This window comes from Cynara cardunculus, assembly GCF_001531365.2.
Source record: "Cynara cardunculus var. scolymus isolate 2C chromosome LG 15, CcrdV1, whole genome shotgun sequence".
NCBI lineage: Eukaryota > Viridiplantae > Streptophyta > Magnoliopsida > Asterales > Asteraceae > Cynara > Cynara cardunculus.
The window spans coordinates 4,560,950-4,579,578 of NC_037542.1; the positions used below are offsets into that span (position 1 = coordinate 4,560,950).

The window sequence follows — 18,629 nt, forward strand, 5'->3', positions numbered from 1 at the left end:
GTTTGTGAAATTATTATCACAATAATGTTTTTATATTATAGTGTATTATTATCATTATATAAATTAATGAAATTTTGGAATATTAAATGAATATTGTGGCTTTCGATATTGAAAACTAAGGGGCCATTTACCAAACGCTTACTTGGTAAGTGTTTTCTGAATAAATTTCTTTATCGGATGAATATAACAAGAGCCAAGAATCTTAGCGGATAAGAGGGTTGAGAAGAATGGAGAGTCTTACTCGGTAAGTGAAGTTTACGACTCTTACTCAGGTAAGCATTACCCGGTAAATTGTTGCATTCAATACATTTTGATGTACTAAAATCTTACTTATCAAAATAAATTATAGTGTTGACTCCCATAGGTAAACACTTACCAGGTAAATATTTGGATAAACAACCCCTAATTTGCAGAAGCTTCTAAGGCTCATGTAAATATTAATCTTTAGGGATGTATCGCAATATTGCGATGAAGATTTTGATTGATTTAATTTTAAGGATATATGAAAATTAATGTATCATGTGTTATTTTATATGATTTTTTTTAATTTACGGTTAGAATTTAATATAATAAATAACATATTTGTTTTATATGTGTTTGGTTCGTAATGTGAACCTTTTTGGTATGTTTATTGAACAATATACATGTAAAATGGTTTACATATTGTGAATCGAATACATATTAAACAAATACGTTGTGAATCAAATATATATTAATCAATACATTAAATACTATATTGGGTAAGATGGGAAAAAATTATGTAAAACAAAACCTTAAGATAGAAGTTTTCACGGATCTTACAAAATTTAGAATTCTGAAATGATTAAGCCTTTATATATATATATGTGTGTGTGTGTGTGTGTCTGTCTGTCTATCTGTCTCTGTGTGTGTATGGTATGTTTATTTAAGAACCATAAATATTCTAGGCTTCTAGCAACTATTTAGTTTGTGAAGGTTCATAAAGAATATTTTTTATTTATGAATATATATCACGATATTAATTATGAATTTTTATCATGTTATTTATCATGAATACTTAAAAAAAGAAAAAAGATGGTTCCCAAAATATTAAAAGTTTATATATATATATATATATATATATATATATATATATATAGGAGAGGGATATATGTAATTTAAACTATATATACAAACCGTGAAAACCGTCGACTTCATTGTTTATTTTAGTAGAAAATTTTCATGAAATTATTTAATATGATGAAATTGTTTCAAATAATTAATTTCTTGATGAAAATGTTTATATATTTTTGTTTATATGTAAAAATTAAATTGTTTCATATAATTCTTATTTTGATGAAATTGGTTTACTAAGTTAATAGAATAAAGATGATAATATTCATAATTATTTAAAATGAATTATTTGAAATATTTTTATCATACTAAACAATTTCATGAAAATATTTTGGTAATATACAATGAAATCGACGATTTTCACGGTTTATATAAATGGCTTGGTTTGCAAAATATTCCTCTCATATATATATATATGGTATATTTCTTTTACAACCTTGTGCATTTGTACAACCTTTGCAACCCAATTATTTGAGATATTTATAGAAATGATTGGAGTTCATTTATTATGATTTGAATATTTATGGAATATGAATAGAGTTTATTAATTATGATTAATACTTTATATTAGGAAACAATTAATTGATTAAAAATTGAATGGTTGAGATGAGGGTTGTATAGGGTGTAGGAATGGCAAAGGGTGTAGAATAACATCCTTCATATATATATATATATATATATATATATATATATATAGTTTGTTTCAAATGCAACCATCGCATTTGTACAACCAATGTAACATAATAAATTGAAATATTTATGAAAATGTTGAGAGTTCATTTATTATGATTTGAATATTTATAAAAGATGAATAAGGTTCATTAATTATGATCAATACTTTATATTAGAAAACAATCAAAACTTCTATAAAATCACATATTCATCAAATTAAATGGACGATTGAGATTGAGTTGTATTGGTTGTACAAATGTAAGAGGTTCTATAATAACCAAACCCTTTCTCTCTCTCTCTCTCTCTCTTTATATATATATATATATATATATATATATATATATAATATAGAAATATTTGGTTCAAACATGAACAATAACTAAATGAGAAAGATAAAAGAATAAATATAAACCATACAATTCATTAAATGATAACTTAAATAACAAATTTCCAAATATGAATAAATAAAGGAATAAAAATCATTTATTTATATAAAAGCTATTTAAAACATTTATTTAAGATTATCTTTCTATCATTTTGTGATTTTAATGTAACTTAATTTTTTATTTAAAAAATTTATTTTTTCTATTCAGGGAATTAAAATAACGGTAATTTAATTTTCATTTAAAAAGTTTAATATTTTATTTAAAGCGATATATAAAAAGAAATATAATTTTCGTCAAATAGTTCTCAATTAATTAATTTCTTCTCCTAATCACATGTGATTTAAAACGTAAAAAAAAATAATTAAATTTAAACATTGAAAAAAAAAACCAAAATCACATATGATTTATAACAAAAAAATTCAATAACTTAATTAAACGTATTAAATAGTCCTTATAAAAATAAATGAATTTTCATATATAAAAAATATTTTCCGTGTAAACTATTTTTACTTAAAAATTTATTTATTCTAAATGTTGAAAAAATAAAATTTATTTTATGCAGAAAATATTTTTTAATTATTCTAGAAAAATGAAGAAATAAAAAAAGTTTACATATAAACTATTTTTTATTATTTTTAATAAAAAATAATTCATGCAGAAAATTTAATGCGTAAATTATTTTTATTTTCCTACAAAAAATAGGGATAAAAAAAATTAAAATTAGACTTCACACAAAAAGTTTATTTTCTGCATAAAGTATGCCTAGTTGAAATCTGATGTATCCTTTTTTGTCAACCGGACATACTGTACGTACAAACTTGACTTTCTATATAAAGTCTAACATAACGAATTTTAAAATTTAAAAAAATGGACATTATATAAAGACGAAACTTCAACAGAAAATATAGCTATTTTAGGAAAAGATCTTGAAAAGTGGCTAAAAAGTGAAAAAAAAAACATATTACAAAATGACTGTTTGAGTAAATTTCTCGATAATTTTCATTTGTGTTCAATTTGCTCCTCTACAAAGGGGATCATGCAAAATTTACGAGTTTTTAGTTTACATGCTATATACTTAGGGGGTGTTTGAGATTGCTTATAAAAACAACTTATTGACTTATTCTGGTGTGACACCGGCAACAAGCACTTTTGAGTGTTTGGATAAACAAATTATACCGGTGCCAAACCGGAAATAAGGAGTTTTTAAATAAGTTAAAATCTTCTGACTTATAATAAGTTAATAAGTGCTTTTGTAGAAAAACACAAGTTGTTTCAAATAAGCAATCCCAAACACCCTCTTAATGTTTCTAGTGTAAGTTTAATAGCATCATTTATTAGTTTAAATTACTGTTATGTTAAAAAAAATTATAACGACCATCGATGTATAAATACTTTGCAACAAAGGATCTATTCTTACGTATTTTGTATCTCCATTCGAGATGGCAACCCATACCCGTATCCTTCTCATCCTACTTGGTTTCTTGTTCTGTTTCCTCTACCTTGATGTCTCTATCGCATTTCAAGGCACTGCGATTGATTCCAACATTCGATCGACTGACCCATACAATCAAATTTTAGATGGCGACATCTTACCGCTTGATCCAAATAACCCTGAAGTGGCGGCGGCTGTAAAGTTCGCAGTGGATAAACACAATGACGATAAAAAACAACTCTTAGTGTTTGTGAAAGTGGTGAGAGCCGAGAGTAGAGCGATCACATGAACTACTTACAACATCATAATCGCAGCAAAAGATGGCTATGCACAATATTTTTATCACGCCTTCGTTGTTGTTAACTACGTAGGTATTAGAAGAAGATGAAGAAACTGCTTGAGGAAATTGAACAACTCATGGTCATTGGAGATGGTCAGAACGGTAGGTTTGGGTTTTTTGGATTTCACGAGACTTCGAGCTTAAGAGATTCTCCGTCACAATTAGATTGGACACTAAAGTGTTTTGTCCTGTAAATTCGAGTCTTATAAAGTAATCTATTAAGACACTTAAATACTTATGGTGTCTTATAAACTTGATTTTATTGTATTGACAAAATGGTTTGCGCATTGTCCTTGTTTGAATTACTACTAACTTTTTGGGAGCGAGTTCGACCCAAGTCATTATGCTTGAGTTGGAGGGAAAAAAGGGAGATCGAGATTCTTGTAAGCACGTGAGAGTCATGTGCATGAATCGAGACCTATGGTCTAATATATTTTTCCTTTCTAACGGATTTAATATAGTAAATTCAAACATTTTTACGCTTGCCAATTTGTCCAAAGTTTTCCTATAAACGAGACTACATATAACGTGTGTGTATATATATGTATATATAGAGGAGGTTTACTTTGCAAACCACGTGATTTGTACAAATTGTATAAACCTCATTTAACTAATCATAATTTTTCATTTTGTTCATTTTTTTGTAATTATGAGAAGTTGATTAATCATTCTTATTGTGGAGGGTGTTAATCATGAATATTATCATCTTCATTTTTTTAATTTTAGAGAAATACATGAAACAATTTTATTAAAATTTCATTAAGTATTATATGAAACAATTTCATAACCATATATGAAACAACTTCATAAAAAAAAAAAGTATTATATGAAAAAATTTCACAAGATTAAACAATTTAATGAAAATTTTTCATAAGATTAAACAATGAAATCGACGGATGTGGGTGATTTGCACGATTTGTGTGTTTTGGGGCGGGGGGAAGTGGTTGGTACCTAGTAGAGGGAGTCCAACTTAAAACCACTTTTAAACTTTTTTAAAATAAAATATTCATTATATATTGATTACAAATATATAACTGGCTGGGAGGGCTTGTCCGATTTTTTCCTGGTCCAAGCCTGCCCATATTTTTTAAATGGCTGTTTGAGCCCGTTTTTCCAACGGGCCCAATGGACAGGGTCTAACGAGCGGTACTATCCATGAACAACTCTAGTGTATTGTGATATATAGTATAATGTGAAATAAAAGCACTACTTTAGATCATTTCACAAACAAATACGTATTTAATTTATTATAGAGGTCCTTCAAAAGATAGAAGGAACTTAATACCCTTGAGGTTAACCCAAACAAGGGCTCGATAGTTATTCAGTATGTCACCGTTTTTCGTTGTAATTATGATGTTGTAATGCGTTCCTTCGACCACTTGACGCTCGGCTGTCACTACTTTCTCATACACTATGATTGGTTCTGTGTCCTCATTGTATGTGTTCACTACAAACTTTCCAATCGCCACCACGTCTGGATCATTTGGGTCAACCGGTGAGAATCCACCTGCTACATTTGGATCATTCGAATCGGTTGGTGGAATGCCGGAAACAATCTCAGTGTCCTGCAATGCAATCGAACCATCAGGGTAGAGGAAATAAAAGGATAAACCAAGTAGCGCAAGGAGAAGGTTACGTGCCATTTCCGATGGGGATTATAAATTATGTGAGGATAGACGTTTTGTTGCTTTGTATTTATACTATGATCATCGTTGTTATTTTTGAAACAAAACGGTTTATTTAAGATGTCATTTTAAACGTACACAAGTAACATTTAATTTTTAGTGTGTTAATTGTAGAAACTCATAATTTATTATCTATACTACTTTATTAAACAGATTTGTCCAAAGTCTTAAAGTCTTAMCTTTATTAATACCCAAAATACCCTTACCCTCCCTTTACACGCCTCCCCTCCCCCAAGATGACTCTTCACTTTACCCGTCTCCCCTCCCCAAGAACGCTCTGCCCCCTTATCGCCTCCCAAGACGCCGATTCGCTCCCAAGATGGTTCCTTTAAAGTCGTCCATCGTTCAATCGTCGTTCACAACCGCCCAAAATCGTCGTTGCCGAATCATTCAATCGCCTCAAAATCGCAGGTTGCTTTCAGGTTGGTTTCTAATCGTTTTTAGGTTTTGCTGTAGGAAGACTCTAACAYGCTCGATTTCAAGGTCTTAGGTCTGGCTCCTCTCGATTCAAACCTCCAATTTCATACTCTCTCGATTCATGTATAATGTTTGTGGCTTCATGTTGATGAGAGCTAATTTAGGGTTTAATTCCATTTTATTTGGTTTCCTTTTGGATGATTGCTCACAAGTGATATTGATCTGGTAATATTGGGTTTGGTTTAGTTTAGAGCATTTATCAACTTGCAACATTTCAAGACCTTAACCGAGGTAAAGGTTTTATCGATTTCAAACAATCAATTTTGATGTTCTTCTTTATTCTGATCATCTCTCCAGGTATGCTTTTATCAATTTTGATGCTTTCTTTACGCTCTTTAGTCCCRAAGATTTGGTGCAGCACCTTGGAAGACAAGAGTTGGTAAGTTTTCAAATTTAAGCCACTATGAAATGTGATGTGGATATTAGGAAGGATTTGTACGGAAACATCGTGCTGAGCGGTGGCACCACCATGTTCCCTGGTATAGCTGACARAATGAGCAAGGAAATTACTGCCTTAGCCCCGAGCAGCATGAAGATTAAAGTGGTGGCTCCACCAGAAAGGAAGTATAGTGTYTGGATTGGAGGCTCCATCTTGGCATCTCTGAGCACATTCCAGCAGGTGGATTCTTATTATATGTACCTATATTGCTTATTTGCACTTGCACACACTTTGTCTGCTTCTTTCCACACTGTTCAATCTTTCTCTACCTCTTGGGGTAGAGGTAAGGTTTGTATACWTCCTACCCTCCTCCAGCAGGTCCTGTATGTGGGATATACTAATGTTTTTGGATGAWTTTTTCCTTCCTTACCTCTATATTATGTTGGTTTAGTTACCATGGGTGTGTATTTTGGATGCGGAGGATTAATGGTTATGAAAATAATGGCAGATGTGGATCGCAATGGTTGTTGATGCAGTAAATTTTGTTCCAACGTATAGAGCATATGCTTGAATCTAGATTGAGATTTTACATATAGAAGTGATGTGTTCTTTAGGATTTTTGTTAAAGTCTGATGCTTTTAGGGCTTGATTCCGAAGTCAAACATTGTAGATGTGTATACAGAACTTATGATTGCATATAGATGAGATTTTACATATAGACCTGATGGGTTGTTAGATATATGTATATATATTATATATATGTATATATATATATATATTTTCAATTTATCATGATCTATGTCGTCTTTGTTAGGGCTTGATGTCAAAGTCAAACAGGGGATCTATGAACACACATAAAAGGAACTTTAACAAAAAGTAATATTTTTCAAGAGTTGCTTGAAGAAGAGATTTTATCCTTTAATGATTAGTTTGTAYGTTCTTTAGGCAAAAGAAAATTATCATCAAGTTATATCTGGTTCCAACAAAGGTTTGGTCATTAGGTTGCTTTTAAAAAATGATCTTGCATATTACAGCTTCTTTTTGAAGCTGAAATAGCAGACCCCCCCCCGCCCCCCCCCAAAGATATGAAAAGCTAGAGGCAGCACCAAAATTGGAATCATATGACAATAATATCCAATTATGAAACAAAATATTTGGTAAAGCATGAAGGATGATTCACCATTATTAGATATTAGGAAATTGTGAAAACAAACTCAAAAACCGAAGCTAACTGAAAGTACAATGGATTGTCTAATATCAAGCCAAAGAACATGGTGAGTTGAGGGATGTTTGGCGGAGAAAATGTTTAGGTGGATGGATTCCGAGGTGTAAAATAGACAATGACACACATTCAAACATTTATCAGTTTACAAAAACATAAAGTCTAATTGATCATGCTTTTAGACTAAAACGTCATCCTTTAACAATTAGAAACTAAACAAGACTTTACAAATAAGCATCGCTTCATAAAAAAACAMCACCTTAGTAAGGAAACCAAACAAAACGTACCCGATATATCCCTTCAAAAGTAGGGTTTGGAAGTGACAGAATGAACAAAGAGCTTTTCTCTGTCCTGTTTCAGTGAATAAGTATAGCAAGTGAAGTCATTAATTTTCGTTTCTCCCTTAGTATATACTCTGTTTTTATGGTAGTGTATTGCGTATGGTTTGCTTATTACTTTTGATATGTCGTGTTAGGTTACCAGTGGAGTTGAGCGCCTTGATAACAATGATGCCATTGCATAGTGCCATTGCATCAGCATGCTTAAAATCAGGCTTATCATTAGAATCTGAAAGCTGGGGATTGGTCCCTCAAGGTATGTTTTTTRACCMTTTATTTGTTATGYGATAGTAATTATTAACTCAAAATTGTGAATGGATGAGTAATCTATTAACTACCATTAGATCATCCTCTAAAGTTCCGATTATTGTTAAATTTCAGGTTTCAATGAGAAATAATCTTTATAGAAATTTCAATGCATCATGTTTCCACAAATTATGATTGTATGAAATGGATTAAGGTACTTAGTTTATTAAGTTGTAACATAGCCATAAATGAAAAGAACTCTCATCTCTTTTAATTAATAAGGGGTCATAGATCGGGAAAAAAAACATCCGGTACCTTTTCCATGTTTCCTTCCTTGATCATCCGGTCAAATTTCGACATGTGTAAAAACATGGGGCAATACATAACGGTAGGGGATGGTTATGTAAATGTAGGGGAGTACATATATAAACTAAGATAGAAAATACAAATGTTATTGTTAATAACTATGAAGAATCATAAGGTTGAAGCCATAAGTTTCTTAGGGCGTGTTGCGTTTGAACTTTGACGGAATGTTTTTGAGGGATTTGGTTTTCGTGAAAGGATTTGAAAATTTTGGAATGGAATTGAATTCCATTCTTTAGAAATAACTTACGAAAATTTAAWTTTTTTTTTTCTAATTACCTTTTTATTAATTGATTATTACAAAAAAATGGTTTTAACATATTTTAAAACATTATTACAAACAAATTCTATGAAATCCCGCTAAATACCAACTACCTCCATGGGATTTCAAATCCAAGCATTCTTTCAAATCAAATATAGGATTGAAATGGAATTCAACTGCAAATCCTGCAAAACAATCAGGACTCTATGGTTATTTCAAGTCGGGTATGCCCTATCACGTAATGGTCTAAATAATAATGTATTTTTTGATATTTCTAGATACATTATACGTTATTAGTATCATTTATTTGGTTCTAACATTCTTACATGATCGATATTGCAGGCATTTCAATGCCTTTATGACRACACCGTTCMTGAAGCAGATGTTCGTATGAGTAGGAACACAAGTCGAACAAGTTCCAACTTTCGAAATGTAATGTGACTTTAGGATATGAAAATGTTGTGTTCAATGCGTTATACAAGATCATATTTGCTCAAATTTCAATCCTTCTTTTGATTGTTTCCCATCAACCTGAGTTGCATATGTTGTTCATTTGGAAAATAAAGCATGGAAGTTGTAGAAAGGATCTATGTTCATGGAACTAAACAGTTGGGCAGGTATTGTCTTGTCTTGTCTTGTCGTTTTCTGGATATTTGTGCTCTTTATCCGAGCCGCTTACCTTTCGAACTCCTATTATAACAATGCTTAACTGCTCATCTATACACGGGCTTCAGGGTAGGTGCTTAACGGTAAGAGTAAAAACTCTTTACTTATTTTATTGGGTAACGTTCTCAAGTCAACCAACAAAATGGATTGTTGGGTAACGTCTCTTTATTTGGTAAGCGCTAATCGGGTAAGAGTCTTCTTCACTTAGGGGTCGGTTACTAAACRCTTACCCGGTAAGTACTTACCGGGTAATTTTTCTCACCAGATGGATTGTTGGGTAACGTCTCTTTTTCTTTTCATGTTTTCAAGATACTTTTGACAGCTTTCATACCTBTATGTTTTCTTTGCATTTCACAAGGTGAGATTCAAACTGATATTTACCATAAGTTATCAAAAGTTCTTTCAATCATATCCCATTCATTTGCTTTATAACTCTGGATCTCGCTCTCGATCTCTTGATTCTTTGCTTTTGATGTAAATAAAATACATTTGTGGAGTCGTTTAAATATGTTGAATTTTAAATATATTAGATTTTTTTTCATCGATAGACTGTAATTGAAACCATAACTCTTATTTATTCAAATTGTATTAATATGTAAAGACCAAATGTAACTTATATCATCATTAAATCTTCTCTAATAAAACCAGTGAAACTTCAAAATCGTTAAAATTCACGGCTCCCGCCGCATTGCGCGGGTACACAACTAGCAATACTAAAAGGGTATTCATGCAATGCAGCAAGATACATCTTGATTTTAATATTTCGTTTTTTTTTTTTTTTTTTGTATATGAAAATGTTATAATACAATTTTAAATGGTTTTGAGAAAATGATAATATTTTTGATCCATAAAGACTTGAAAAAAAATATCGATATTAGAATCAAATTAAAGATTTAAAAAATCTCGTTTTTTGTGTAATTTGATTAGCTCAGTTTTTTTTTTATTATAATTTAATTTAAGTTTAATAATAAAGTAAATTTTTTAGGTTTTTGTAAAAGATTTATTTTCAATTTAAAGATATAATTTTTTATAAAGATAATAATTAAGTATTATGTTAAAACTTAATGATTATTCTAATTATATTTTATATTTGTATATTTAAAATAAGATATTTATCTTGTATTTGATTATATTTATCTGCAGTTAATTACACATATTTAAAATAAAGCTTTAATAAATTGTACTTATTCACAAATTACTTGTAATCTTTAAGTAATATGCATCAATAAACAGTACTTGATGTATAAAAAAATAAACTGTAGTGTTGGTTCATGTACTTTACCAATTTCATAGATAGGTCCTTACTTTAATTTGCAAATTTGCTTATGTGATATCAATTTTGCTGAGTTTTGCTCCAACCCACTAATTGTCGTTAACTTTCATATTCTAACAGATCGTCGACCAAACAGTATAAACTCCGCTCACTCTTCTTCTACCTTGACCTTCCTCCCCAACGGTGAGTACTCTCTCTCCCGTTCAAATTCCGATCAAACCGTTCAAGGCATCTCAACGGCTTTACTATTTTGGACAAATCCTATTGTAGTTTCGATAAAGTGATAGGTTAGTTTTCTTTTAAATACAATTATCTATTAAAACTTAAAACTAATAGATTATTAGTATATTCTTTTAATCTTTTCACCTTCAAACAATTAACACCATCATCAAAATAACTATATAAAGTGTAAAGAGAGTATTAAAGATTGAGATACTAATCCTAAAGAGTTGGCCCTAAAGTTTAAAGAATTAAGGATTTATACCCAAATTAACATCAATATAAACAAACTAACCATTAAGAGTTGACCCAAATATAATCAAGTCAACCCTAAAGAAAAAATAATTATAATCTTACACAACGAAGGGGCCGTTTACCAAACACTTACCCAGTAAGTGCTTACCAGTAAAACTTAACACTATCAATTACCTACCAGGTAAGATTTTAGTCCACTAAAACGATATTATATGCAACAATTTACCCGATAAGCGCTTACTGTGGTAAGAGTAGTCGCCCTCACTTACTGGGTAAGACTCTTGGTCCTTGTCTCGATGTTACAGGGTAAGATTCTTGGTTCTTATTATATTCATTCGATAAGGTAATGTGACTTGATAAACGTTTACTCGGGTAAGCGTTGGTAAACGGCCCCGAAAGGCAATGTTGGATTAAATCTTTTCTTTGTTAATTTTATCAATAATTAATGTTGGAATTTAGCTGATAAGGTTGAAGGTCAGGCATGTCTTTAGCAAATCAAGTATTACCTGCCTCAAGTTATCCATGATTTCGAATCCAGAGCAAAGCTGAAGGAGGCTTGGTAACTGGAAAATATCAAACATGTTGTAGAAACCAGGCATCCATTACCTGCAATGTGGAAAAAAAAGAAGCATAAATTCTTTACAAATATCGTCGAGAAGAATCTCGTGAAAATAGTCAAAATTAACGATCAGGGAAGTTAACGTACCATAAGAAGAGGAAACATTTGCATTTGGAGTCAATTTCCATCCCATGACTCACCTAATGCATCTACACATGAATAACAAGTGCTTGTTATATACTGCATTTCATAAAATAAACAAAACCTTATTAGCCACAAACCTAAGACATCCGAGGAGTCCCCAAATAAGTTCCCAAACCACTGTGTGGATGTCCAGTCATCCATTCCAATTATGTGTCTGAAACGATCTCGGAAGAGGAAATATCTCCCTTTGCTGAATTCAAATGCTTGTAGATCTCCACCCACAACTTCTTCATCTGCTTCTTCAAATGCTTGTAGATCTCCTCCACCCACAACCTCTTCATCTGCTTCTTCAAATGCTTGTAGATCTCCTCCACCCACAACCTCATCTGGTTCTTCAAATCCTTGTAGATCTCCTCCATCCACAACCTCATCTGGTTCTTCAAATCCTTGTAGATCTCCTCCATCCACAACCTCATCTGGTTCTTCAAATGCCAACAAATCTCTGCCAACAATTTCATCATCCTCCCTTTCAACTTGATCATCTTGTTGATTAAAAGACGTAACTTTTACACCACACTCCTTTACCTGAAAAGCATCTCCTACGATGAAAGAAATAGTGGCTTCATTGCCACATTCCAACTGGTTTCCAAAATTCCATTGGCTTAACCATGCCAATTCTTCATGGTCTGGAAGACCAAAGAATACAGGACAATATATCCATGTAAGATTTTTGGTCTTATTGTCCACTTTAATAAATGCTGGATGAGGACTCCAGACTTCATCAATGTCGGTTTCCCCATATACACAACAAACATTCAAACATTTTAACCTAGCATCTAGTGGAACGGTAAACGATACCGATGAATCCCTGACTTTGTTTTCCTCGAACCAGCTGGGAACCTCTCCACTTGGGATAAACGTGCTAAATATACCAAATTGAAACAAACCCTGATCAATAGCAACAATGGACAAATGTTAATACCAAAACCCAGAGGCCTTAGGCATGAAGGAAGCAAATTGTGAGGTTACTAGTGGATTTTACGAGGTGCTGTGTGCTGTGTGCATATGAGAGAGAGAGAGAGAGAACCTGGATAGGGCGCTTCCCGTTGTAATAGGAAAACCCATCATCAAGGTATAATTCAAGATTTCCCATTGATCCCACATTTATCAAGCCTAAGTCATTGATTATTTCTTGGTTGACTTTTGAAATCGGTTCCAACCGGAAATAGCCTTCTACCTCGACTAGCTTTCTGCAATTTTCTTTTACAAGGTTAGATAAGGCAAGCCCATTGAGAGAAGTAACCCTTTCAAGTGATTTGCAGTCATCTAGCCACAAGGCTTCTAAACTACTCGGTAGATCTACAAGCAATTGCAGCTGTGGACATGAAGTGAAGTCTAGGATCTCAAGCTTGCCAAGACTTCTGACAGCATCTGGCAGAACACGTATTGGATTTTTGCTTAAATTTAAATGCTTCAACAAGGACAGGTTACTGAAATCCTTAGGAAAAGAATCTTGTGAAAGGTTGCTGTTTGCAAGATGCAGCTTCACCAAAGAGCCTGGTAAAGAAGCCCATACTGCATCAGGATTTTTAGGAGGTTTTGACCAAACAAATGGATGCCACCATTTCTTTTTCCTAGCTACAGTTAATAATGGGTTTATTATGGTACTCCCATCAGCTCGAAGCTCTTTCAGTGACTCCATATTCCTCAAATCCATAGGAAATTCACCAAGACTTGAACAACCAGAAATAATTAGTGTCTCAAGATATCTGAGCTTCCAAAGTGTTCGGGGAAGATTAATTAGATTCTTGCAATCTTCTAGATCAAGCAACGTAAGATCCTCAGACTTTGCAATAGATTCACAAATCTCAACTAATGTAACACAACCTTTGAGCAGCAACTTCTCTAGACTGGGCAGTCCTGAGAAGTCTGGTGTTTCTGTAAGCCCTCGTGAATAACTGAGGTTAAGAATCCTCAAACATCCAAGAAGCTGTAAGTGAATAGATAGAGGTTAATCATACACTTACATGGTTGGATGATCAAGAGTAAAGAACAAACTAATATCATACCTTGGTTCGCTTCCAAACTTGCTCCAAGTTGCTATAAGACAAATCAAGAGAAACTAAATTTCCCAATCGCAAGTCACCTGGTAAATACGTTGAAGGAAACCCATGCCAACACAACCATCTTAAATTTTCAGGAAAGTAGTCATAACATCCATTGAGTTTTACATAGTTGATCCTGAGTAATTTTAGGTCGTCCAGCTTTGTAAATGCATCAGTTTCCAAATCCATTTCATTTGGGCATTTTAATTGACTGTGCACCCATTCCCAAGAGAAGATGGTAAGATGCTGTCGTTTTAATGATGTTTGATGGCTTGATGACAGGAATGATTCATCAGAAAATGTTTCACGTTGACGCTTTCGTGAATCATGACCATAGAAAGTTGATTGTGCAGATTTCTCCTTCTTGACCATACGCATGTCGAGTGTGAGGCCTTGAACTCTTTTCGTACCCTGTTATAATAAATAAATAGGTGCACATTATCAGATAGGTACTTATACCTCATCTGCTCTAAATCATAAGCTTTAGATGAATGTGTCTTACGCTTTTCTCCTTTAACACACTGAATGAGTCTACATGATGCCACAGTCTGCTGCGCTCCCCTGGCCTTGTAGGTGATTCTTTCCGAACAATTTCTCTAGCCATATCTTGAATTAAATGATGCATCATTAACTTGGTGCCGAGTTCAAGATTTAGAAGACATCTATCAACAAGATTCTGGATCCCAACTGTTGAGAAGAAGTCGCACTTATCTAGTATTTTACTAACACAGTCTTTGTCTTCCCCAATAAAGAAACAAGCAATGTGAAGGAATAGGTTTCTGTCATGGTCGTCTTGCAAACAGTCATAACTTACTTTGAGTTTCTGTATGATTTGTGCATCAGGAATTGCTTCCAATTTTTCTAGTGCACTTCTCCATAAAGCTGGACTTCTTCCCGACAAAGAAGACCCTAAAACTAGAAGGGCTAAGGGAATCCCCAGACAATGGCGTACTACACGTTTGGACAGATCCACGTAACCTTCAACCGGATGTTTTTTCCCAAAGGCATGACAACTGAAGAGCTCCAGCGATTCATTGTCATCTAATTTTTCAACTGTATACACTTTATGTACTTTATCACCTTTTAAGAACCACTTATTCCTCGTCGTTATAATGATTTTACTTCCTGGATGGAACTCTCGCTTCCCAATCAGTGCATCTAATTGGTACATTTCATCCACGTCATCCAAAACAAGCAGACTCCTCTTATGGCACAATGACTCTTTAATCTTGGTAATACCTTCATCAACATTCCATACTTTTGGCCTTTCCCCCTTCAGAACATTTGAAAGAAGTTGATTTTGCAGCTGAACTAAACCACTTGGTTGTTCACATGTCTTCCTAATGTTTGCAAGAAAGCTGCTGCATTCAAATCTTTTGAAGTTCAAATTATAAACAAATTTCGCTATGGTTGTCTTTCCGATTCCTCCCATCCCACATATAACAAGCAACTCAACATTGGTTGATTTTTGTTGTAGCCACAAACTAATGTTTCGGGAACGGAATTCTATTCCAATTGGGTAGCGAGCAACTCTCACCATTGGTCGACTGAGCTTGTCTTCGATCACGTTGACAGTCTTTTGAATAAACTTTGCCTCGTACCTAAATATGGTCAACATAAAAAAGGAATGAGAACTCAGAAAGAAAAGAGAAAGAGAAATACGAACAGGGAAAGAATGTCGTTGTGATGCAATCATCATTGTATTTTGTATTTGGACATAGTTATTTTGTCCATGGGAGTATATCAGCCGGCCATATAGCTTTGTGCCAGAAAATGGCTCCGGTATTCAACCAGAAAACCTGAACCCTTTAAGCCATTCCTTCTATGGGTAAGTCAAGTTCAGTTACAAAGTTCCTCCCTCTCTACTCATCCTTCCCCGCTCCTAGCTTAGTGAAGCTCGTACGCTATTAGAGTCCTCCATCAGCTAGACTTAAACCATTTCACCTCTATATATGTAGGAACACCCCTTCTCTCCTCAAAGGCTCTTGTGGAGAGTAAATCACCACATATTCTCACATGGTCTCAGAGCCAAGGTCTACCATCTAAGGACTCGACATTCTCTGGCTATCTGTACTCAACTATCCCCCTCACCTGTCTAGATACCTCTCGACAATCTGTGTACGACTAGCCTGTGTTGAAGGGGATGTGTTAAGAGTCCTACAACGATCATCGGTCAAACATAGATCATTTCACCTCTATAAATGTTGGAACCCCCTTCCCTCCACAAATAAATCTTGGTTCCACATATATTTCAGATAATGAGCTTATGGATAGTTCTCGGTATCCTTTGTGTACAACTAAATATATGCTCCTTTAATCCCAAATCAAACACGTCTTCTGACCTTTATTTGAACTGTTTCTCATTTACTACATCTATGGTTGGAACTCAAACTGCAATTCAACACATTGCCCAAAAGAAAAGCAAAAAAATATATATAGTGATAAGTGCTGATTTCCAAAACGAAAGGGGTCAATACTTCCTTTTATAATTTTAAAATTAGCTTTTAATCATGTAACAAAAGCTTAACTGCTTATGAAAAGATTTAGATAAATTTACCCTTCAGCAAAATTATGCAAAATCATCCCATACTCCGACGCCAAGTTTGCAACTTCACCAAGAGCGGATCTCCATTCATGCCTCCATCCATCAAATTCTTCTCTAAATTCCCCTTTTTGCTTCAGAAACTCCGACGGATCAAGGTGATAGAATACAGGCAACACGAATTGCCCAATTCTCCTTCTACATTCAATAATCAGCACGAGTTCATCTAAACACCGTTTGGACAAAGCGTAGTTTTCAGAAAGTACAATTACTGAGACTCTAGAACGTCTGATTGCTTCGTGTCTCTCTAGCTCACCAAATTCGTATATGTTTCTGAAGGTGCAAAGGCCAGACTGCAACAAAGCTGTTTGCAGATGATCGGTGAAAGTTTTTCGAGTGTCCTTGCCTTTGAAGCTCAAGAACACGTCGTAGTAGTAGCTTGGAGAAGAAGTTGAAGGTTGTCCAGCAGGAACCAGAGCCATCTTTCACGGAGCTATTGCAGTTGGGGGAAGGATACAATGGACTGCTTATAAATCAAAATCTCAAACAAAATTTTAGGTCAGGGTTGTTCGGTTTTTTTTTTTTTTTCAACAGGTGTACGATAGATATAGCTGTTTATATTGATACTGTATATGTATATTAACAGATAACAGATAACTTATTATTTGATTGTTATGTTGAATAAATAGTTTATATGTGAGAATTGATATTTTAACGTCTTTATTGGTTATCTTTTGCTTATCTTTTGCCATAAGCCGATATCGAAGAGGCCCTTGATCTCTTATAGTTGTTCATTTTTTGTAGAGATTGTTCAGTAATAGTTTAATGGGTTGTATAACATGTATGGCTTATTCAGCAAGTCATGCATTGTTGTTCAGAAATGACTTATTATTCAGAAATGAGCTTATTCGCTGGACCTTTTGAGTAGATTCATATACGCTCAACCCTGGTCTTTCCATTCCTATCCTTGTGATAAAACCAAAAAAAAAAGCACACCCTAAATCTATTCTCCTGAACAATGGATCAACGTTCCTTGGATCAAAAAAGTTATGATCAATTCTTCCCTCCCTCCCTCGATTTTGGTTTGTCGTCGCCATCCCTTGGCTCACCATGGTTCGCAAACTGTAGGTATGTCTCTCTTTGCAATGGCGACTTCCAATGGCTTCCTCACAACACCAACGAAAACCATGCCAAACGATAAAACTTTTTCTTCTTCCTCTGCTTCAAGGAAGCACCACCATCATCACCAGAAAATCATCAGTTTGTCCTCTTCCTTTAAGGCCTGATTTGAAGCCTATAATCGTCTCGGATTCCAATTTAATTTTCACGAGGTCGAGATGGGTACACGTAGGCCTCTCATACTCCAGATGGTCCATGATCCTACTGCTCTTGATGCTAGGTGTCGGTTTCAGGTTTGATCCAGTTTTGAACTATTGTTTATTATACGTTGGTTAACTATGGAGTTAATTTGTAGTTAGGGTTTATGATTGAAAGTACGAACCAAGTTTTGGGATATGTATTGGGGATAATAATTGCTAAGCTTTGATTTTTCCTTCAATATAAAACAAAGGGGTAAAATAGTAATTTTCACCATTGAGACTGTTTATATTGCATAACAACCGAACAACTTATCAGTTATCATACAGACAGCTTTATCACTACATATAACTTTATTCATACATGATTTAATGGAAAACGAACAGAACTACCCCTTAGTATTGTAACGTTATTGTATCATTAAGATATCGTATAATTTATAAAATGTTATTTTATTTCTTATAAGAACATCTATGAGCTTTTCTAAAATAGATAAAAAAGTGAATTACACTTTTTGTCTTTATGACCGTCACTTACTATCAACTTTAGTTCTTATTTCAAATACATTTTTGATCACCGTGTTTGTCGTTTTGTTTCAATTTTGGTCCTCTAGCTAACTGCACTTAAAAGAGTAAGTTAACTTAAAGATACTTTA

The 18,629-nt window shown here is 33.5% G+C and overlaps 1 protein-coding gene and 1 long non-coding RNA gene across 7 annotated transcripts; one reads left to right on the top strand and one right to left on the bottom strand.

Moving 5' to 3' along the window:
• Positions 1-5,411: 5,411 nt before the first annotated feature.
• Positions 5,412-17,048, bottom strand: LOC112527610 (disease resistance protein RML1B-like). Of its 6 annotated transcripts, none has more exons than XM_025138345.1 (8): positions 16,673-17,048; positions 14,618-15,716; positions 14,080-14,526; positions 13,098-14,000; positions 12,148-12,958; positions 12,014-12,075; positions 11,814-11,913; positions 5,412-5,487 (listed from the first exon to the last, which is right to left on the bottom strand). In XM_025138345.1, exons 1-6 carry the CDS (start codon positions 16,696-16,698, stop codon positions 12,044-12,046), a joined length of 3,318 nt encoding a protein of 1,105 aa, XP_024994113.1. In that variant the 5' UTR covers positions 16,699-17,048; the 3' UTR covers positions 5,412-5,487; positions 11,814-11,913; positions 12,014-12,043. The 6 variants fall into 6 exon arrangements, with proteins under 6 accessions (XP_024994113.1, XP_024994108.1, XP_024994110.1 ...); XM_025138343.1 differs by lacking the exon at positions 5,412-5,487 and adding an exon at positions 8,928-9,079; XM_025138340.1 differs by having other exon boundaries at positions 12,014-12,958.
• On the top strand, positions 8,024-9,612 carry LOC112527611. Its single transcript, XR_003070766.1, has 2 exons — positions 8,024-8,279; positions 9,237-9,612. It is a non-coding gene; the product is annotated as an uncharacterized LOC112527611 (long non-coding RNA).
• Positions 17,049-18,629: the final 1,581 nt, after the last annotated feature.

Coding starts and splice junctions, on each gene's coding strand:
- LOC112527610 (XM_025138340.1), bottom strand. CDS start 16,698: ATGATTTTGCATAATTTTGCTGAAGG. Junction 14,001..14,079: donor AAGTTTGGAAGCGAACCAAG/GTATGATATTAG, acceptor ATTCACTTACAG/CTTCTTGGATGTTTGAGGAT. Junction 12,959..13,097: donor ACGGGAAGCGCCCTATCCAG/GTTCTCTCTCTC, acceptor GCTATTGATCAG/GGTTTGTTTCAATTTGGTAT.